The 17,662-nt window shown below is 46.9% G+C and overlaps 1 protein-coding gene across 1 annotated transcript in view; it reads left to right on the top strand.

Annotated features, from left to right (window-relative positions):
• The window catches only part of PLG (plasminogen), an 82,713-nt gene that overhangs the window by 19,879 nt on the left and 45,172 nt on the right, over positions 1-17,662 (top strand). The window contains exons 3-6 of the mRNA XM_066590732.1: positions 3,136-3,242; positions 5,587-5,701; positions 7,878-8,017; positions 8,182-8,302. Of these exons, the coding sequence (XP_066446829.1) occupies positions 3,136-3,242; positions 5,587-5,701; positions 7,878-8,017; positions 8,182-8,302 (483 nt within the window). The remainder of the gene's footprint in view (positions 1-3,135; positions 3,243-5,586; positions 5,702-7,877; positions 8,018-8,181; positions 8,303-17,662) is intronic.

Genomic DNA, 17,662 nt, shown 5'->3' with positions numbered 1-17,662 from the left:
GAGGGCGCGTACAATGTTGCGGGAGACGTGGTCGTGCAGGGCTGGGACGGCACATCGGGAAAAGTAGTGGCGACTGGGAACCGAGTAGCGTGGGGCAGCTGCCGCCATCATGCTTTTGAAAGCCTCCGTTTCCACAAGCCTATACGGCAGCATCTCTAGGCTGATCAATTTTGCAATGTGCACGTTTAACGCTTGAGCGTGCGGGTGCGTGGCGTCGTACTTGCGCTTGCGCTCAAACTGTGGCACTAGCGACGTCTGGACGCTGCGCTGAGAGACATTGCTGGATGGGGCCGAGGACAGCGGAGGTGAGGGTGTGGGTGCAGGCCAGGAGACGGTAGTGCCTGTGTCCTCAGAGGGGGGTTGGATCTCAGTGGCAGGTTGGGGCACAGGGGGAGAGGCAGTGGTGCAAACCGGAGGCGGTGAACGGGCATCGTCCCACCTTGTGGGGTGCTTGGCCATCATATGCCTGCGCATGCTGTTAGTGGTGCCTCCCCAGCTGATCTTGGCGCGACAAAGGTTGCACACCACTGTTCGTCGGTCGTCAGGCGTCTCTGTGAAAAACTGCCACACCGTAGAGCACCTTGACCTGTGCAGGGTGGCATGGCGCGAGGGGGCGCTTTGGGAAACAGTTGGTGGATTATTCGGTCTGGCCCTGCCTCTACCCCTGGCCACCGCACTGGCTCGGCCTGTGCCCACACCCTCACTTGGCCCTCCGCGTCCTCGGCCACGTCCACATCCTCTAGGCCTACCCCTACCCCTCAGCATGCTGTATTACCAGTGATTTGATTTCCCAGGCAGGAAAGAAATTGGCGCAAGGCTGCACTCAACCGTAGCTGGTTGCGTCTGATTTTTTTACGTTCTCCACGCAGCACACACGTACCCAGAGCCCTTAGGACTGACACAGGCAGGGCAAATATACTTTCTTCCCTTTTGTTTAAAAGGATAGGCCCACTGCGTCTATTCACTGAATAATAAGTTTAATAACTGTGTTGCGGCCCTGCAAAACTGTCACAGAACTTTACTGTTGCAAAGTTACTAACTGTGGCAGAGCAGGAATTTCCCAGGCAGGAAAGAAATTGGCGCAAGGCTGCACTCAACCGTAGCTGGTTGCGTCTGATTTTTTTACGTTCTCCACGCAGCACACACGTACCCAGAGCCCTTAGGACTGACACAGGCAGGGCAAATATACTTTCTTCCCTTTTGTTTAAAAGGATAGGCCCACTGCGTCTATTCACTGAATAATAAGTTTAATAACTGTGTTGCGGCCCTGCAAAACTGTCACAGAACTTTACTGTTGCAGAGTTACTAACTGTGGCAGAGCAGGTATTTCCCAGGCAGGAAAGAAATTGGCGCAAGGCTGCACTCAACCGTAGCTGGTTGCGTCTGATTTTTTTTACATTCTCCACGCAGCACACTCGTACCCAAAGCCCTTAGGACTGACACAGGCAGGGCAAATATACTTTCTTCCCTGCTTTTTACAAGGAACACCCACACTGCGTGTATTCAATGAATAATGTATGTCTTCTGGCCCTGCCTACACAATTCTATCCCTGTAGTATTAATGCCGGGTGCAATGCTCTGCACAGCCGGTTTTGAGAAAAAAAAAAAAATGTAACACTGCTAACAGCAGCCTGGACAGTACTGCACACGGATAGATGTGGCCCTAGAAAGGACCGTTGGGGCTCTCGAAGCCTACACTAACTCCTAACACTCTCCCTGCCTAACCCCCACTTCTGTCCCTATTGCAGGGCGCAATGCTCTGCAGATCCAATTTTGGAGGAAAAAAAAAAAATACTGTGCTAACACAGTACTGCACACTAGCAGATGTGGCCCTAAGAAGGGCCGTTGGGGTTCTTGAAGCCTACACTAACTCCTAACGCTCTCCCTACAGCAGCTCCAGCACGATAGTACTTTCCCTCAGCTAAGTCACAAGGCATGTGTGGCGAGCCGCGGGAGGGGCCGATTTTTATACTCGGGTGACATCTGATCGCCCCAGCCACTCACAGCAGGGGGGTGGTATAGGGCTTGAACGTCACAGGGGGAAGTTGTAATGCCTTCCATGTCTTTCAATTGGCCAGAAAAGCGCGCTAACGTCTCAGAGAGGAAACTGAAAGTAACCGGAACACCGCGTGGTACTCGTTACGAGTAACGAGCATCCCGAACACCCTAATATTCGCACGAATATCAAGCTCGGACGAGTACGTTCGCTCATCTCTAGACTCAATCTATATTAGGGTATTACAGTCACTATACATCCTTCTACCTCACTGACAGTGACTTTTGCATGTGTCACATATAACCAGTGATCTCAATAACATCTCTAATAGTGACTGACTCACCCTAAGTTATTTCTGTCCCTTAGTCATTTTTGTTTTGTGCTTGTTTGTTGGCCCATATTCATATTTTTTAGTAAGGATTAGAGATGAGTGAGTATACTCGCTAAAGGCAATCGCTCGAGCGAGCATTGCCCTTAGCGAGTACCTGCCCGCTCGAGGCAAAAGGTTCGGGTGCCGGCGGTAGGCAGGGAGCTGCGGGGGAGAGCAGGGCGGAATGGAGGGGAGATCTCTCTCTCCCTCTCTCCCCCCCCCGCTCCCTCCTGCTGACTGCCGCTACTCACCGCTCCCCCGCACCTTTCGTCTCGAGCAGGCAGGTACTCGCTAAGGGCAATGCTCGCTCGAGCAATTGCCTAATTGCCTTCAGCGAGTATACTCGCTTATCTCTAGTAAGGATTCTATTAAAAGTTAAATTTTATTTTGTATATATCTGCGAAGGGATTCCACAATGCAAATCTGCCCTTGTACAGGTGGCCTTAAGCATGTAAGCCTATATAGTAAGTACTTGATGGTGGTGTTTTTTCCTGCATACTCACCATTTCTTCTATTGTAATTTGTATATTGGACTACAAAGGTTAATTTATAATATTTGGCTGTTTACCAGTGAGTGAATTTTTTTAGTTTGAGCCACTCATGGTGATTGGCCAGTCGTGTTTGCTTTGTGATAGTTAATCACTACTGAATGAGCTGTTTGTCTGCAATGCAGTCAGATTCAGTCAGGTGCTTGCTTAATTCAGCTACTTGCATTCCTTCTCGTATCTTTTTTTCACATCTAGTTTAATAAATCTAATATTTCTTTCAGATCATTTCTGTATAGCACAAAAATTCAATTTTGTGTAACACTCGTGGACAACCAGAAATCGGCACTTGTACACAGACGAAATGATATAGCTATGTATGAGAAAAAAAGTATGTATGTAATATAAAGTTTCAAAAACTAAAGAACTGTAACATCGCATACTTAATACCTGTTAGCTGTGAGTGGGGCTTTAAAAATTTCCTTTGGCTTTAGGCTGGTTTAGACACAACGACTCTCGCTCAAAAATTGCTCAAAGCCATCTTTTGAGTGAGAATCGTTGGGTCTAACTGCACTGACATCGTACAGTTTTCGTTAACGATGAGTCACTGATCGTTCTCTTTCAGCATGCTGAAAGAGAACCATCAGCCTTATCAGGAGTTCACAGCAGGATACAGCTAATACTATTGTTTCAGCTGTATCCTGCTCCCTGAACACAGCCGGGTTATGAAGAACAGAGCCGGGTTATGACGAACAGAGTCGGGTTATGAACAACACAGCGGTCCAGCTGTGTTCTGCATACCCTGCATGGAGCGCACAGCTGTACACTAGCTGAGCGTTTCAAGAAGAGAACAGCTGGATGCAGAAGACAAGTGGCCCTACTTGTCATCTGCATACCCCGCTCGGAGCGCTCAGCTGTATAACAGCTGTGCGCTCCATGAACAAAGCAGGAGAATACAGAAGACAGCGCTCCAGCTGTCTTCTTTATACCCTGCTCGGAGCGCAAAGTGATCGCTCAAAACTGTCAAACTGCTGTTTTGAGCAATCACCCTGTCCTGTAAATGCACACAACGATTATCGCTCAAAAGACGTCTTTTGAGCGACTTTTGAGCGAGAATTGTTGCGTCTAAACCAGGCATTACATAAAACATCTGGTTCAAGTTGAAACGCACTTCATTAATATCAATATGCAATGTAATTCAAAGGTCTGGAAACACCCATATAGAATGAAAATTGTCTGGAAAATGCTGATTCAATTTTGCATACAAGCTGCAGGGGAAGGGAAAAACCTGTTAGACCATGTGATCAACATGATGGCCATTTTGGATTACACTCTTATGTTTTCTATAGGAATGTTAGTGAGTGTTATTTTAAACTGGCAGAAAATGCACCAGAAAATAATAGTGTGCATCATTTTACATAACTTTAATTGTTCTCCTGTTAAAACAGTGATTTTATGTAAAATCCAAAAATTGACCATAATCTCTACACAATGTGTTCAAAATGCTGCCCACCATGTTAAGCCTATCCTTTTAACCCATTCATGATAAATCCTCACCAAAACATTAGGCTGAATGCTAGCACATATCTTCTCAGATTAAACAAGTGCCTTGATATGACCTAACAGAAATCCAAAGGGGTCAAATCAGGAGAATGTGGTGGCCACTTGATTGTAACCTTACGAACAATCCACATTTGGGGAAACTGCATATCAAGATAGTCTCTGACAATGTCCCCATAGTGAGGCAGGGCGCCATCTTGTTGGAAGAATTATGGACGTTTCATCCACTGACAGCCATGAAGGAAACACCTTTTCATCTAACAACCTTGTGCTGCTGTTGGCTCTTGATGTTACCTCAATGCCCACAATTTGGGCACCCCATGCATCACACTACATAGCATCACTTTAGGTGAGGTAACCATTTTATCTGATGCTAGGACACATTACAGACGTATTCTCTGCTAGAAACATTGTACATGTAGAAGTACTACATGATGTGCAATATGGCCATTGTTAGACAATAAAAAAATCAAATAATGACTTGAAGGCGAAAGTCAATTTATGGTTTCTCATCTGTGATGGAACCTCCGGCTGGAGGTTCCATTGCAGATCTAGCCCAAAATACCAGGGAAAAAGCGTGCATGCAGCGCTTTTTCTTTTGTTAAGAAGCCAGGCAGCTGAGCGGAAACCCTATTATAGTCAAGGGGATCTGTTCACCACTGTTCGGTTCCATCGTGAGACAAAGCCAGTCAACCGTGGGGATTCCCTTTTCCTACTCCGTGAATGGAGCAGAAAAGTGGAATCTCGAGGGCAAGTGTGAAACCACCCTATGCTTGTGTCTGTCTATCTATCTATCTATCTATCTATCTATCTATCTATCTATCTATCTATCTATCTATCTATCTATCTATCTATCTGTCTCATATGTGTCTCATATGTGTCTCATATGTGTCTCATATCTATCTATCTATCTATCTATCTATCTATCTATCTATCTATCTATCTCATATCTATCTATCTATCTATCTATCTATCTATCTATCTATCTATCTATCTATCTATCTGTGTGGTGTATGATTTGTGATCAAGGTGGGGATGGAGATAGGGCTGAATATTTTTGATAAATACAATGTTATATAATTTTATGTGGCATTTATTTTTGGATATGGAAATATCCTATAATGATTATTTAAAAGCTAAAAATAACCCACAACTGTTTTATATTTATTTTATAGTCTACCTTGAAGACTGCTTCTCAGGAGACGGAACAGATTACCGAGGAACAGAATCCAAAACACGATCTGGGAAAACATGTCAGGAATGGACAGCAACCAGTCCCCACCCCCCAAAGTAGAGAACAACAATATTTAATGTATAAGTGAAAAACTAGGCAGTGTACAATTTATTTCTATTCATAGTAATGTTCAAAGGACTTGGATTTATGTGTCACCATAAAAAGTACTGTATTTTCCGGCGTATAAGACAACTGGGCGTATAAGACGACCCCCAACTTTCATCTTATACGCCGGGAATACACTGTAGAAAAAATAAAAATCAATACTCACCTCCCGCAGTGCTGCTGCAGGCTGTCGCTCCCTCTTGCACACGGGGCTTGAATGGCTGTGATTGGCTAATGCAGTGCTGGCTTTCATTGGCTGACGCTGCGCTGAGTTAGCCAATCAGAGCATTAGCTTTCTGGAGGCGGGGCATTTAAGCCCCGCATCCAGAAAGCAATGATCAGTCGGTGTGGAGGAGGGAGCGACAGCCTGCAGCAGCACCACAGATCATCGCAGAACGCCGAGGGAGGAGAGTATTGATTTTTTTTTCTACAGCTTATTCCCGGTGTATAAGACAACCCCCGACTTTGGACAAGATTTTCTAGGGTTAAAAAGTCGTCTTATACGCCGGAAAATACGGTAGGTGATTTAGTTATTTTATTTGTTTTAATCTAATATAATTTTTGCTAAATTAGGGCTAATGCCCACGGACAGATTTCTGATGCGTTTCCCGCAGAGGAATTCCACAGCTATTAGGTTCTATTGAGCCTAATAGCTTTCCTGCTGCCAATGCTCACATGCGGACTTCTGCAGCAGGAGGTCTCCATTAATACAGTATTATTTCCGCGGCGGAATTCTGTGATAACTCACGTTTTTAAACGTAGTACTCCTGCAGCGGAAATCTGCGGCACTCGTGGGCATGAGCCCCTAATCTAAAATAAAAAATAATCCACCAATGTATTTGATATGACTTACAAACATGTGGTTGTCCACAAGACCTGCTTTTACCATATATGACTAGGTACATGCCCTGCTGATAACTGAACGCAGAGTCACATGACACGTGAAAGGAGCGTTCAAGTAATATAATCATGTTAGTCATGTTGCAGATATACAAAGTGAACAAACATTTACACAAAAATAGTAGCATTGCATGACATGCAAGAAACAAAATTTTGCAACTGCCGAGTCCAGGAAACACTGAGTATTTTCCCGTATTTCCTGAGTATTTTCGTTTTTTATTTGTTCATTGGGTCTATTGATTTTTTTCCAGTGTTGCTCTTCTTGATTGAGCAATGGAAAAGGACATTGTGAAATGAAACTTTTGCTTTGAGCAGAGTCTGCAGAGCTACTAGAGCCCCATTTACACCAGCCCATGATCGCTAAAAAATTGCTAATCGGCCATCGTTTTAGCGATAATCGGTGCGTGTAAATGTGCGCCCATCGTGTGCTTTTCGCGCTCTGCTAGCTGATCATTAAAATTCAGTCCAGCCTAAAAATTGTTCTTCACTCTTATTAGAAGTTCTCCAGGGGGAGTGGGGGGTGCTGATAACATTGTTTTCCCCTTGAGAACAAAGGATCTGAGCGCAGATAATAGCCCTCAGGCTATTAACTGCATTCAGTGAAGGCTTCATTTGCACGCTTAATTGGTACTTTAGTAGCTGAGTAGCTACTTAATAGTTTATGCAAAATGATTGCTCAGAGCTGTCACTCAAACTGTCGATCTTTGAGCGATCATCTACTGGTGTAAATGGGCCTTAAGTGTTTTTGCCAGCACCTAAACAAATAATGCCCCATACTGTCCTAGTCACTCTCATGTCAAGTTCTTTAGGGTTCTTTCACATGAATGGTTTTGATACAAGTTTTATGCAGTTTTTTAGGACAAATCAAGAAGTGGATAGTCAACGGAAGAGAATTATATAGTAAAGATTCTATTTATTTATTTTTTTAACCAACTCTTGATGAAATAGACGATACTGACCAAATGACGATAGTGTGAACCAATACAGTCTATATTTAAAGCACATCATCTTAATTAGCATAATATAAGAAGCACAACTTCGTAGTCTATTATTTTTTGAAGAAGTAAATATTTGCCTGAGATACCATTATGGTTAGCACAATGACTCTGACCAGCTCCGTACATGTATGTCAGGAACTTGGCACTAAACAACCAACTGTGAACATTAATGTAGTCCATTACAATGATTATTGTGTTTTTAATAATAATTTTATTATTCTTTTACCAGCTATACGCCTACAAAAAATCCAAATGCTGGGCTAGATTCAAATTTTTGTCGAAACCCAGATTCTGATCCGAATGGTCCCTGGTGTTATACTACAGACCTTAATGAACGTTTTGAGTTTTGCAACATTCCACAATGTGAAGGTCAGAAGGAATTTTTGTTTATTAATAATATAATTATAAGAAGAGAGATATGTCATTATTAATAGACCATGTGGTGGGTGGTGAGCATCTTCGGTCTTAGAAATGCTTGATCACTATGAATAAGGGGTAACAAGAATAACGCTGGATTTTAATATTTTTTGTAGAAGAATGTTTTCATTGTAATGGAGAAAATTATAGAGGTAAAGTTGCAAAAACAAGGTCTGGATTGGAGTGTCAAAACTGGAATTCACAAAAACCTCATGCGCATGGCTATAAACCTGAAAGGTAAAAGAAATACAGTGATACTAGATAAATAGCTTCCCTTGTGTTTGACTAAATCTTATAATTACATGTAAATAAGAAATGTAAAGCTGGAAAATGGAAAATTAATACAATATAAAGTTTAGTTGCTTTTTTTATACAAAATTCTTGCCAGCTATAGAAACAAAGCTTGGTTGTTAGAATACTGTTGCCATTTGATGTCTAGAATAGTGTATTTTGCTGTGCTGCTAAACCTGACTGACCGATAGTCAATAGGAAAAATCATAAAAAATCATAAAACAGATCCATTGTAATCCTCATGACTCCAGTAATAACAGAAGCATGATGCAAGTGTGAATAAAGCTTAAAAGATGTCTTCACAAAGGCCAAAATTAGCCCATACTACGCACCAAAACTCGCAGCTTAATTTGCCGCTGTGGAATTCCACACCAAAATCCGCATGTCTAACTGTGGATTTTGATATGGAATTGTAGTTAGTTTTTAAGCCATTTTCAATTCTGCATCAAAAGCTGCAGGCTTTTGTCCTGTGTCTTGCAGTGCGGATTGCAGGCTAATTACTGCACCCTAAGGCTAGCTACACACAGGTGAGTGCAATATCGGGCTGAGAAACTCGGCCTGATATCATACTCGTCAACCTGCGTTTTACTTGCAGAAGCAAGGTGATTTTTAGCCAAAATCGCCTTGCATCACTTCTGTGAAATTCCAATCCTATTGTGCAAGTTTCTTGCTCAATAATGGATCGGAAGTATTTCCCATTGATTTTAATGTGAAACCTTGCATCGTGCTCTCATGCACATCACACGGCATGTGAAAGTCATGTCATGCATTTAAGGTCCCACTGAAATCAATGAGTGATGCATTCCAAGGAACGCAAAAAAACTGAACATACAGCGATTTTTTTCCATCGCCACATCTCAGTTCATATTCACGCCAGACTCTCAGCTGTGTGAAACTAATCTAACACTATTAGCTTATCAAGCTAGGGAATGTGTCAAACATGACAAAAACATGCAAGAGGTAAATATGCCATGCTTATGGTTTTCTTTTAATAATTAGAGATGAGCGAGCACCAAAATGCTCGGGTACTCGTTACTCGGGACGAACTTTTCGCGATGCTTGAGGGTTCGTTTCGAATAACGAACCCCATTGAAGTCAATGGGCGACCCGAGCATTTTTGTATTTCGCCAATGCTCGCTAAGGTTTCCATGTGTGAAAATCTGGGCAATTCAAGAAAGTGATGGGAACGACACAGCAACGGATAGGGGAGGCGAGGGGCTACATGTTGGGCTGCATCTCAAGTTCACAGGTCCCACTATTAAGCCACAATAGCGGCAAGAGTGGGTGCCCCCCCCTCCCAACAACTTTTACTTCTGAAAAGCCCTCATTAGCATGGCATACCTTAGCTAAGCACCACACTACCTCCAACAAAGCACAATCACTGCCTGCATGACACTCCGCTGCCACTTCTCCTGGTTTACATGCTGCCCAAACCCCCCCCCCACGACCCAGTGTCCACAGCGCACACCAAACTGTCCCTGCCCAGCCTTTAGCTGCCCTCATGCCACGCCACCCTCACGTCTATTTATAAGTGCGTCTGCCACAGGAAAAGCAGGCACACACTGCAGAGGGTTGGCATGGCTAGGCAGCGACCCTCTTTAAAAGGGGCGGGGCGGTAGTCCACAATGCTGTACAGAAGCAATGAGAAATCCAATCCTGTGCCACCTCCATCTGGAGCTGCACACGTGGGCATAGCAATGGGGAACCTATGTGCCACACACTATTCATTCTGTCAAGGTGTCTGCACGCCCCAGTCAGACCGCGGTTTTTTATAAATAGTCACAGGCAGGTACAACTCCGCAATGGGAATTCTGTGTGCACCTACAGCATGGGTGGCTCCCTGGAACCCACCGGCGGTACATAAAAATATCCCATTGCATTGCCCAACACAGCTGAGGTAGTAATGTCGTGCTTAATGCAGGTGGGCTTCGGCCCACACTGCATGCCCCAGTCAGACTGGGGTTCTTTAGAAGTGGACAGATGTAGGTTAAACTCCGTGTGCACCTACAGCATGGGTAGGTGCCAGGAAGCCACCGGCGGTACATAAATATATCCCATTGCAGTGCCCTACTCAGCAGAGCTAACGTCAGATACAATACAGGTGGGCTTTGGCCCACACTGCATGCCCCAGTCAGACTGGTAATATGTACCTTAACAGTAACCTCGTTGGTGGTAATGTGGTGGTGACTGCGGACCTAGTAGCGTGGTTTTATGTAGTTGGTTTTCGGAATGTGGCCATGATTAAGTGGGCCGTGGCGGGGGGATGGTGGTGGTGCTCTCTTGTAGTGTCGTTAAAGGTGAAATTCTTGGACTGCCACCAGACGGACCAATGCAAAGGTATTTGCCAAGAATGTTTTCATTGTTGGAGGAGGAGGGGGATGTTTTGGAGGCACTATGTGTCCTCTCCACGTGTCCGTGGTTATATGCACCTTAACAGTAACCGCGTTGGTGGGAAATGGCCTCGCCGCCATCATGTCTTTGTGAAGCCTCTGTTTCCACACCCCAGTGACATACCATTAGCTGCGGTATAGGCAGAGCCCCGAATTATTAACATTTCAGCGGTAGTATTAGGGACAGGCCCCACTAACATATCACTAGCAGCAGTATAGGGGGAGCGCAGTCTTAGTTCCATTTCAGTAATAGTAGCACTCAAGACAGGCCCCAGTAACAATTCCGAAGCAGCAGTATAGGAGGAGCGCAGTCTTAGTTGTCATTTCAGTAATAGTAGCACTCAAGACAAGCCCCAGTAACAATTCTCATTGCAGCAGTATAGGAGGAGCGCAGTCTTAGTTCCATTTCAGTAATAGTAGCACTCAAGACAAGCCCCAGTAACAATTCCGAAGCAGCAGTATAGGAGGAGCGCAGTCTTAGTTCCATTTCAGTAATAGTAGCACTCAAGACAAGCCCCAGTAACAATTCCCATTGCAGCAGTATAGGAGGAGCGCAGTCTTAGTTCCATTTCAGTAATAGTAGCACTCAAGACAAGCCCCAGTAACAATTCCGAAGCAGCAGTATAGGAGGAGCGCAGTCTTAGTTCCATTTCAGTAATAGTAGCACTCAAGACAAGCCCCAGTAACAATTCTCATTGCAGCAGTATAGGAGGAGCGCAGTCTTAGTTCCATTTCAGTAATAGTAGCACTCAAGACAAGCCCCAGTAACAATTCCGTAGCAGCAGTATAGGAGGAGCGCAGTCTTAGTTCCATTTCAGTAATAGTAGCACTCAAGACAAGCCCCAGTAACAATTCCCATTGCAGCAGTTTAGGGAGATAACAGTCTCTTTCACATTTCAGTAGCTGCAGTATAGACAAGGCCCCAGTTACATTTATGTAGCAAAAGTGTAGGCCAACCCCACACACCTTTCTGTACGATGAGTGCAGGCGAAGAACATAGAAATTACTATGATTACACTGTAGGTGAGGGCCCCAAAAAATTGGTGTAGCAACAGTACTAATGTACCTCAGAAAAAATTGGCCATGCCCAACCAAGATGGCAGGTGAAACCCATTAATCGCTTTGGTTAATGTGGCTTAAGTGGTAACTAGGCTTGGAGGCAGCCCAGTTTAATGAAAAATTGGTTCAAGTTTAAGTTTCATCGTTTGTAAGAGCATTGAAACGTATAAAAATTGTTTGGAAACATTATATGAGTGAGCCTTGTGGCCCAAAGAAAAATTGCCCGTTCGGCGTGATTACATGAGGTTTCAGGAGGAGGAGCAGGAGGAGGAGGAGGAATATTATACACAGATTGATGAAGCAGAAATGTCACCGTTTTGGATGGTGATACAGAACGATGCTTCCATCCGCGGGTGCAGCCTACGTATTGCTTAGGTATCGCTGCTGTCCGCTGGTGGAGAAGAGAAGTCTGGGGAAATCCACGCTTTGTTCATCTTGATGAGTGTAAGCCTGTCGGCACTGTCGGTGGACAGGCGTGTACGCTTATCTGTGATGATTCCCCCAGCCGCACTAAACACCCTCTCTGACAAGACGCTAGCCGCAGGACAAGCAAGCACCTCCAGGGCATACAGCGCGAGTTCAGGCCACGTGTCCAGCTTCGACACCCAGTAGTTGTAGGGGGGAGAGGCGTCACGGAGGACGGTCGTGCGATCGGCTATGTACTCCCTCACCATCCTTTTACAGTGCTCCCGCCGACTCAGCCTTGACTGGGGAGCGGTGACACAGTCTTGGTGGGGAGCCATAAAGCTGTCCAGGGCCTTAAAGAGTGTTGCACTGCCTGTGCTGAACATGCTGCTCGATCTCCGCACCTCCCCTGCTACCTGGCCCTCGGAACTGCGCCTTCTGCCACTAGCGCTGTCGGAGGGGAATTTTACCATCAGCTTGTCCGCCAGGGTACTGTGGTATAGCAACACTCTCGAACCCCTTTCCTCTTCGGGAATGAGAGTCGAAAGGTTCTCCTTATACCGTGGGTCGAGCAGTGTGTACACCCAGTAATCCGTAGTGGCCAGAATTCGGGCAACACGAGGGTCACGAGAAAGGCATCCTAACATGAAGTCAGCCATGTGTGCCAGGGTACCTGTACGCAACACATGGCTGTCTTCACTAGGAAGATCACTTTCAGGATCCTCCTCCTCCTCCTCCTCCGCCTCCTCCTCCTCAGGCCATACACGCTGAAAGGATGACAGGCTAGCAGCATGGGTACCGTCAGCAGTGGGCCAAGCTGTCTCTTCCCCCTCCTCCTCCTCCTCCTCATGCTCATCCTCCTCCTTCTCAAAGCGCTGAGATATAGACAGGAGGGTGCTCTGACTATCCAGCGACATACTGTCTTCCCCCGCCTCCGTTTCCGAGCGCAAAGCATTTGCCTTTATGCTTTGCAGGGAACTTCTCAAGAGGCATAGCAGAGGAATGGTGACGCTAATGATTGCAGCATCGCCGCTCACCACCTGGGTAGACTCCTCAAACTTTCCAAGGACCTGGCAGATGTCTGCCAACCAGGCCCACTCTTCTGAAAATAATTGAGGAGGCTGAATCCCACTGCGCCGCCCATGTTGGAGTTGGTATTCCACTATAGCTCTACGCTGCTCATAGAGCCTGGCCAACATGTGGAGCGTAGAGTTCCACCGTGTGGGCACGTCGCACAGCAGTCGGTGCACTGGCAGATTAAACCGATGTTGCAGTGTCCGCAGGGTGGCAGCGTCCGTGTGGGACTTGCGGAAATGTGCACAGAGCCGGCGCACCTTTACGAGCAGGTCTGACAAGCGTGGGTAGCTTTTCAGAAAGCGCTGAACCACCAAATTAAAGACGTAGGCCAGGCATGGCACGTGCGTGAGGCTGCCGAGCTGCAGAGCCGCCACCAGGTTACGCCCGTTGTCACACACGACCATGCCCGGTTGGAGGCTCAGCGGCGCAAGCCAACGGTCGGTCTGCTCTGTCAGACCCCGCAGCAGTTCGTGGGCCGTGTGCCTCTTCTCTCCTAAGCTGAGTAGTTTCAGCACGGCCTGCTGACGCTTGCCCACCGCTGTGCTGCCACGCCGCGCGACACCGACTGCTGGCGACGTCCTGCTGCTGCTGACACATCTAGATTGCGAGACAGAGGTTGAGGAGGAGGAGGAGGGTGCTTTAGTGGAGGAAGCATACACCGCCGAACATACCACCACCGAGCTGGGGCCCGCAATTCTGGGGGTGGGTAGGACGTGAGCGGTCCCAGGCTCTGACTCTGTCCCAGCCTCCACTAAATTCACCCAATGTGCCGTCAGGGAGATGTAGTGGCCCTGCCCGCCTGTGCTTGTCCACGTGTCCGTTGTTAAGTGGACCTTGCCACTAACCGCATTGGTGAGGGCGCGTACAATGTTGCGGGAGACGTGGTCGTGCAGGGCTGGGATGGCACATCGGGAAAAGTAGTGGCGACTGGGAACCGAGTAGCGCGGGGCCGCCGCCGCCATCATACTTTTGAAAGACTCCGTTTCCACAACCCTATACGGCAGCATCTCAAGGCTGATAAATTTCGCTATGTGGACGGTTAACGCTTGAGCGTGCAGGTGCGTGGCGGCGTACTTGCGCTTGCGCTCAAAGACTTGCGCTAGCGACGTCTGGACGGTGCGGTGCGAGACATTGCTGGATTGGGCCGAGGACAGCGGAGGTGAGGGTGTGGGTGCAGGCCAGGAGACGGTAGTGCCTGTGTCCTGAGAGGGGGGTTGGATCTCAGTGGCAGGTTGGGGCACAGGGGGAGAGGCAGCGGTGCAAACCGGAGGCGGTGAACGGCCTTCGTCCCACCTCGTGGGGTGCTTGGCCATCATATGTCTGCGCATGCTGGTGGTGGTGAGGCTGTTGGTGGTGGCTCCCCGGCTGATCTTGGCGCGACAAAGGTTGCACACCACTGTTCGTCGGTCGTCAGGCGTCTCAGTGAAAAACTGCCAGACCGTAGAGCACCTCGGCCTCTGCAGGGTGGCATGGCGCGAGGGTGCGCTTTGGGAAACACTTGGTGGATTATTCGGTCTGGCCCTGCCTCTACCCCTGGACACCGCACTGCCTCTTGCAACCTGCCCTGCTGCTGCCCTTGCCTCCCCCTCTGAAGACCTGTCCTGAGTAGGCGTTGCACACCAGGTGGGGTCAGTCACCTCATCGTCCTGCTGCTCTTCCTCCGAATCCTCTGTGCGCTCCTCCCTCGCAGTTACTGCCCTTACTACTACCTCACTGCAAGACAACTGTGTCTCATCGTCATCGTCCTCCTCACCCACTGAAAGGTCTTGAGACAGTTGCCGGAAGTCCCCAGCCTCATCCCCCGGACCCCGGGAACTTTCCAATGGTTGGGCATCAGTGACGATAAACTCCTCTGGTGGGAGAGGAACCACTGCTGCCCAATCTGAGCAGGGGCCCGAGAACAGTTCCTGGGAGTCTTCCCGCTCCTGAGCATGTGTCATTGTAGTGGAGTAAGGAGGCTGGGAGGAAGGAGGAGCAGCAGCCAGAGGATTCGGATTTGCAGCACTGGACGGCGCAGAACTCTGGGTGGATGATAGCTTGCTCAAAGCACTTTCTGCCATCCACGACAGGACCTGCTCACACTGCTCATTTTCTAATAAAGGTCTCCCGCGTGGATCAGGAGCTCGGCCTGTGCCCACACCCTCACTTGGGCCTACGCGTCCTCGGCCACGTCCACGTCCTCTAGGCCTACCCCTACCCCTCAGCATGCTGTATTACCAGTGATTTCCCAGGCAGGAAATAAATTGGCGCAAGCCTGCAGGCCAAATAGAATTTTTCCCTTTTTTTTTTTTAAAGGGAAGGCCGGCCCACTGACTATATTCAATCAGATAAGAAATCTGTTCCACAGAAATGCAGTTATATGAAGTGCAGCAGAGCGGTGATTTTTCCCAGGCAGGCAGGAAATAAATTGGCACAAGACTGCTGTTAAACATAGCTGGCTGCGTATGATTTTTTTACTATCTCCACCCACCACACACGTACACAGAACGCTGAGGACTGACAGAGGCAGGCCAAATAGAATTTTTCCCTTTTTTTTTAAAGAAAAGGTCCACTGACTATATTCAATCAGATAAGAAATCTGTTCCACAGAAATGCAGTTATATGAAGTGCAGCAGAGCGGTGATTTTTCCCAGGCAGGCAGGAAATAAATTGGCGCAAGTCTGCTGTTAAACGTAGCTGGCTGCGTATGATTTTTTTACTATCTCCACCCACCACACACGTACACAGAACGCTGAGGACTGACAGAGGCAGGCCAAATAGAATTTTTCCCTTTTTTTTTTTAAAGAAAAGGTCCACTGACTATATTCAATCAGATAAGAAATCTGTTCCACAGAAATGCAGTTATATGAAGTGCAGCAGAGCGGTGATTTTTCCCAGGCAGGCAGGAAATAAATTGGCGCAAGACTGCTGTTAAACGTAGCTGGCTGCGTATGATTTTTTTACTATCTCCACCCACCACACACGTACACAGAACGCTGAGGACTGACAGAGGCAGGCCAAATAGAATTTTTCCCTTTTTTTTTTTTAAAGAAAAGGTCCACTGACTATATTCAATCAGATAAGAAATCTGTTCCACAGAAATGCAGTTATATGAAGTGCAGCAGAGCGGTGATTTTTCCCAGGCAGGCAGGAAATAAATTGGCGCAAAACTGCTGTTAAACGTAGCTGGCTGCGTATGATTTTTTACTATCTCCACCCACCACACATGTACCCAGAACGCTGAGGACTGACAGAGGCAGGCCAAATAGAATTTTTCCCTTTTTTTTTAAAGGGAAGGCCGGCCCACTGACTATATTCAATCAGATAAGAAATCTGTTCCACAGAAATGCAGTTATATGAAGTGCAGCAGAGCGGTGATTTTTCCCAGGCAGGCAGGAAATAAATTGGCGCAAGACTGCTGTTAAACGTAGCTGGCTGCGTATGATTTTTTTACTATCTCCACCCACCACACACGTACACAGAACGCTGAGGACTGACAGAGGCAGGCCAAATAGAATTTTTCCCTTTTTTTTTTTTAAAGAAAAGGCTCACTGACTATATTCAATCAATAATATATGTCTTCTGTCCCTGCCTACACAATTCTGTCCCTGTAGTATTACTGCAGGGCGCAATGCTCTGCACAGCCGATTTTGAAAAAAAAAAAAAATGCAACACTGCTAACAGCAGCCTGCACAGTACTGCACACGGTTAAATGTGGCCCTAAGAAGGACCGTTGGGGTTCTTGAAGCCTACACTCACTCCTAACACTCTCCCTGCCTAACCACCACTTCTGTCCCTGGACTATTACTGCAGGGTGCAATGCTCTGCAGACAGCCGATTTTGAAAAAAAAAAAATTGTGCAACACTGCTAACAGCACCCTCCACAGTACTGCACACGGATAGATGTGGCCCTGAGAAGGACCGTTGGGGTTCTTGAAGCCTACACTCACTCCTAACACTCTCCCTACAGCAGCAGCAGCAGCAGCACTTTCCCTCAGCTAACTCACAAGGCATCTGAGGCGAGCCGCGGGAGGGGCCGACTTTTATACTCGGGTGACATCTGATCTCCCCAGCCACTCACAGCAGGGGGGTGGTATAGGGCTTGAACGTCACAGGGGGAAGTTGTAATGCCTTCCCTGTCTTTCAATTGGCCAGAAAAGCGCGCTAACGTCTCACAGAGGAAAGTGAAAGTAACCCGAACACCGCGTGGTGCTTGTTAAGAGTAACGAGCATCCCGAACACCCTAATATTCGCCCGAGCATCAAGCTCGGACAAGTACGTTCGCTCATCACTATTAATAATCATAAATCATGAAAATATTCTTTTGTTTTACTATGAAGTCCTTAGAACGCGAACCAAAGATGTATGTACATTCCACATAACTGGCTTTGGCTTG

This window comes from Eleutherodactylus coqui, chromosome 1, assembly GCF_035609145.1.
Source record: "Eleutherodactylus coqui strain aEleCoq1 chromosome 1, aEleCoq1.hap1, whole genome shotgun sequence".
NCBI lineage: Eukaryota > Metazoa > Chordata > Amphibia > Anura > Eleutherodactylidae > Eleutherodactylus > Eleutherodactylus coqui.
The sequence above is the reverse complement of the archived record's forward strand: the minus strand, read 5'-3'. Positions and strand labels throughout refer to the sequence as shown.